We start from the raw sequence: 5,570 nt of genomic DNA on the forward strand, positions 1-5,570 counted from the left end.
AAAAAAAAAAAAAAAAAAAAATCTTAAATAAATAATACAAATAATCTAATACACATAAATAAGGAAAGTTATCGCTGAACATCTCGATGTCGAGAACTTTGCTTGCTTTCCTTGGAAAACAAAACAGAAAAATTATACAATATTTATTCATAATATTTTAAATGAGAAATTCTTCTAATTTGGCATGCATATTTAGCTATGAAAATTTGCAATTGCAAGTAAAATTACAATGGCTACCTGCAAAGTACTAATGTATTCACAGCAACTAGTCTGAGATAAACTGATAAGAAATATGGCATATTGAATAAATAATGTTCCTAAACAACATAGTTGACTATTACAGTAAATGATGTTCGAAGTGATAAGAAAGTATTTATGTAATCATGGCTGAGTGGCAACAAGTTTGCTTCCCAACCACATGGTTTCAAGTTCAGTACCAATGCATAGTGCCTTGGCCAAGTGCCTTCTACTATAGCCCCAGGTCAACCAAAGCCTTGCAAAAGGATTTGGTAGATGGAGACTGTATGGGTGTCACCATCATGTAATTGGTGTCATTTCTTTCCAACCATCCATGAAAATGCATAGGTTGGTGACAGGAAAGGAATCCAACCGAAGTAAAATCTGCCTTTAGCATTCTGATTACTCTGTGAGATGTATTGCTTACATATTCACATTGTTTTGAATTAATCATGTATTATCTCATAGCTTTGAGATGTCAAGAATAACATTGTAGAGTAGATGTAAGAGGCTGGATTTCGTTATAAAACAGGTAGAACATCTGGGCTGGATATGACCAGTTTAACTGCTAAAGGTCTAACAAATTCTGTCCAGCACATATGAACATGGAAAAGTTAATGTTAAAACAATGATGACATCTGGCTAATCCTGAAGCTATTTCTTATGATGATGATGATGATCATCATCATCATCATCGTTTAACGTCCGCTTTCCATGCTAGCATGGGTTGGACAATTTGATTGAGGACTGGTGAAACCTGATGGCAACACCAGGCTCCAATCTAATTTGGCAGAGTTTCTACAGCTGGATGCCCTTCCTAATGCCAACCACTCAGAGAGTGTAGTGGGTGCTTTTACGTGTCACCCGCAATATCATTAAATCATTCATTTGTAAAATATTGATTACATCCTAGTCTTCATATGTCACTTTACAAAGATGGCAATTTCTATATGATTCTATTCATAATAAAATTAAAGGTAAATCTTGACATTTGTCAAGCATTTCAAACTCTCACCCACCCCCAATATAGCTTAAGATATCTAATTCTACAATACAACAGATCTCTTTATTGCCAAAATCACTTGAAATTCCATAAGGAAACTACTCTAGATGTTATTTCCTGTTTGTTTTTTGTTTTTTCTCAAAGAGGATGATTCTGTAAATGTGTAAAGTTTCCATAGGTTAAGGCAGCTGCTTTTGTAGCATAAATACTATTCCTACCACTATCAACCAATAAATAAAGACAACAGTAATAGTTGTGTGGATAAGGTGTTTACGTCGCAACCATGCAGTTCCAGGTTCAACTCCACTGCCTGTCTTCATGGGCAAGTATGTCTTTTATCATTGCCATGAGCTGGCTAACACTGCAAATGGAATTTGTTAAACAGAAACTGCTGTAAATGTGTGTGTAAAATTAATATTTGGCAGAAGTAACAGAGTGACTTAATGGCCAAGAGTTTTGTGCGTTATACACACACGTGTATACCTTTCACCAATATGTATGTGACAGCAAAATCCCAAGAAGCAGTACTTGTTAAAGTCTTTTGTGATATATGGTTCAGCAGTGAGTTAAAGGCACTCCCATGTCACTCACGCCCTCAAAAATGTGGTGAACCAGTGATTAGTTAATCTGAAAATCACTTGACTTTCAAATTGGCTATTCTATGAGAATGATTTAAAAGGAATAAGCCATATTGCTCACTGTACCTGTACATTACTTTTTACTAGTTTATGACAGCAGATGTTCTGTGTTCTCTATCAAAACAAAATTCTTGTTTTTGTACACCACCAAGCAAATAACCCAATCAAGACTTGATGCTTGAACAAGTCCTAGCCATGGTGGGGAAATCAATGAATAATGTGTGAATTTGAATTTATCCTTTTCACAGATGTAGTCTTGTGAAAGTTGTATACTTCATAATGCACCACTCAGATGATCAACAACATATTGACCATCTTAATGTTCAAGCAACTCATTGTATTTCAGCAATGCAAGGCAATTATGAAAGCGAAACACAAGAGACAACAATGACAGTAAAATTACATTGAAACTGATTATAGAAAACATCACACAGTTTATATATAAAGTTGGTATGTGGAAAATAGTCTTGGTCACCCTGAGAGAATTATTGGTGCCAAAGTTTTAAAGAAAGCACAAAATCATTAACAGTGAGATTATGATTTCTATTCTTGCGAGCATCAACCATTTGCTAGAACTTATATTTTGAGACTTCTCATTTAAAAATTATTGAATGTCACAGCTCAATACAGACTTTAGGTGGATTGGTTGCCAACAAAATTGTAATAAGAATCAAAATCACAATCTTCCAACTGTTGATAATGTACAAGAAAATATTTTTACAGACTAAGTTTAGAATAAGAACATTTTAGGTTGATTAGCATAACTTTCGTCAAATTAATAAAAAAAAATTATTTTCGACTGTGTGTGTGCGTATGTAAATATTAAACTGGAATTATGCTTTTAATTCAGTTTGCAACAACTGACTGTAATACAATGGATGGAATAGTTTAATAGTTTTGACTCCATTTTACCATATTAATTTGAATACCTGTGCGAATAGAGATACTTCAATATTAAGAAAGAGAAATCTAAATGAGTATCTTTAAGTGTGTGATAATTAGGTGAACTACATGTGTATCTAGTCTGGTGTAGAAATGAGTGAAAGCAAAGCGTGTGGATGTATGCAAAGATGAAAGAAGAAAAAAATGGTTGGGTGGAATTAAGTAATGCACTGTTACAAGCTCCTAAGTCATAACTTCAAATTCAGGTTGTTCCCAAGTGCTTCTAAGTAAGGAACTTTCTTTGCTCCATCCACCTTATTGTCATTAAGAGATACCTGATTTTCTGGGTTAGAGTCAAAATGGCTGATCCTCCGTTAATGAAAGGTCAAGCAACTGACCATCAGATCAATATGAGGGGGTTAAAGGCGTCACAGTTTGTTGACAGTTATCTATTTACAAACTGTTATTATGTCTATGACACTCAACTCCAGCCAGTCCAAGCCACTGAGCTGTATGTAGACACCATGAAGAGATACATCTCACTGCTGTAAGCAGTAAGAAGTCTGTACCCTCAAATACTCTGCCAATAGTTCCAAACTCAAACCTCAGGCAATCTCCTGGGGCCAATAGTTCTAATCATTTATTGATACACGAATTTGATTAAAAGTTAAGATATCCAATGTAAAACTGAAGTAAATATTATTATTATTATTATTATTATCTGTATTCTGAATTGTTACAGTAATAAAAGAAAGACAATAAATATAGTAGCAACACAAACAACTTGAAATGACAACCTACACCCCACCCCTCCAACAGATTATTTTTCACTGTTAGTAGAGATAATTAGAGGTAATAGTGATACTAGTGGAAGAGATAGCTGCTGTCATTACCATGAAATGTGAAGTGAAGTGAATACAAGTGGTGGGTTGGGTGAAAATGGGAGAATAACATGCTCAAGTTTAAAGTCCCATGCAACTATTAATGTTGGAGATGATCACCTGGCAAGTAGCTGTAGCTGACATCAGATTTGCCTGGACCCTCACTCTTTGTTTTCACACAGTCACGGTCACCATGGTTTTCAGATGATAACTCACTGCCCTGGTAACTTTTGCGCCGGTCCAGCATCCTTGGTTCCTTCGGCACGGATGGCTTGTGCTCTAGATGTGGTTGCTCTTTTAATAAGGGTTTGAAGAAAGGGTGAGCAAGTGTTTCCGCAAGAGTTATCCTGTAATGAGGCTCATACTCAAGCATCTTTTCAATGAGATCAAAGAGCTGAAGATGTTGGATCCCTTTGTCTCTTAAATAGTGCTGTAAGGAAGAAAGAGGGAGGCACACGTCACATAGAGGGGATTGGTAAAAGGTTATTGTATCTAAACTTGGTGATGTTGCCCATTCTGCAAAGCTGTAATAGGTCAGTTTACATCAATCATTAAAAACATCCAAGCTATTTTAAATTAGTGTGACACTACCAAAATGATGAAAGCAGGCTGTTAATAAAATTTCCCTGAAATAGCAATTGGTGTAAATAGCTTTGACAGTATTCTTTAAACACTGAGATGATATGTTCAAATTTATACATCTTAAAAGATTTCTATTTTATTTAGAAATAAATATAAAATGGTTTTCTACAAAAATCAAGACTGACAAGAACTAAGGTATAAAAAAAAAAAATTTTACAAAAAAAAATAATAATAATAATAATACTAATTTTACAAAGAAAAAAATAAAAGTTGAGCAGAAGTTAGCTAACTCTAAAAAACATATCACAATAAAAAATATTCTGTGAAAATCTGCTCTTTCTAATAATAGTTTTCTCAAATATTACCTTTAACTGTAATAAGAATAAATTTCTAATAAACATGTAAATTTTTAATATTCTAGATGAAAAAGAACATTATTTCCACCCATCCAATTTATTTATTCTTTATCTAATAGAGAAATAGCTAACATAACTAAAACTTTTGGTAGCATGTTTGCTTTCCTTGGCCGTAGCAACAGTTATCCAGGTATGATATTTTTAGAACCACTTAGAAAAGCTGCAAGATGTAATAATATCTACACACATGGTTTTGGAATTACTGATTCCTAGAGCTAGCTACTAAATACACTTGGTTACATTTGTTTTCAAGGTGTACTAAACTAATATGGAAGGAGGGAAGGTGTAAATAAGCAAATAGTATTATTTCAGTCATCAATATTTTACTATTCATGCGCACAATCACATTAGTACCTGAATATTAGTAACTTGGAATATCATTTCATCTCAACTAATACCACAACAATCAGTTTTCTTTTTTCACTTTTTATATACCTTCATCACATTGGTACAAATATGAAAACTTCAAAGGACGGACATAGCAAATGAAATATTAGTCTAGGCAAGGTTTTGTTTTCCAAGCAACATATCCACATAGTTTACAATATTTTCCCATGAAAAATGAAGGGGACATTAAAGATAGACACTGCTAATAAGCATACAAAAAGGACACACATGCTCACTTCAAAAATGGGTTTAAATGGTTTTATGGTATGTATGTCAGTATATATAAATTGACTAGTAATAATGGCTCTACATCTTTGCTTCTTGCATTAACTACCATAATGAAACAGAAGTGTATCTACAGAATAAGTTCATCATTCTTTTTTTTTATTATTATGAACAATGCATCTCAAATGTTACTCTGATATAATCCTTGACAGAAACACAAATGATACTTTCTCCCAAGAAAGACTCAAATGAAATTTCTACAAGAAAGGTTTAAAAAAAACAACAACAAAATAATCATGAACAGGATGGATGGATGGAT

The 5,570-nt window shown here is 33.6% G+C and overlaps 1 protein-coding gene across 1 annotated transcript in view; it reads right to left on the bottom strand.

Moving 5' to 3' along the window:
• LOC106877139 (dual specificity protein kinase CLK2) overlaps positions 1 to 5,570 on the bottom strand; it is an 84,125-nt gene that overhangs the window by 2,938 nt on the left and 75,617 nt on the right. Inside the window, exon 14 of the mRNA XM_014925954.2 lies at positions 3,762 to 4,071. Within this exon, the coding sequence (XP_014781440.2) occupies positions 3,762 to 4,071 (310 nt within the window). The remainder of the gene's footprint in view (positions 1 to 3,761; positions 4,072 to 5,570) is intronic.

The sequence above is a fragment of the Octopus bimaculoides genome, chromosome 4, assembly GCF_001194135.2.
Source record: "Octopus bimaculoides isolate UCB-OBI-ISO-001 chromosome 4, ASM119413v2, whole genome shotgun sequence".
Taxonomy (NCBI): domain Eukaryota; kingdom Metazoa; phylum Mollusca; class Cephalopoda; order Octopoda; family Octopodidae; genus Octopus; species Octopus bimaculoides.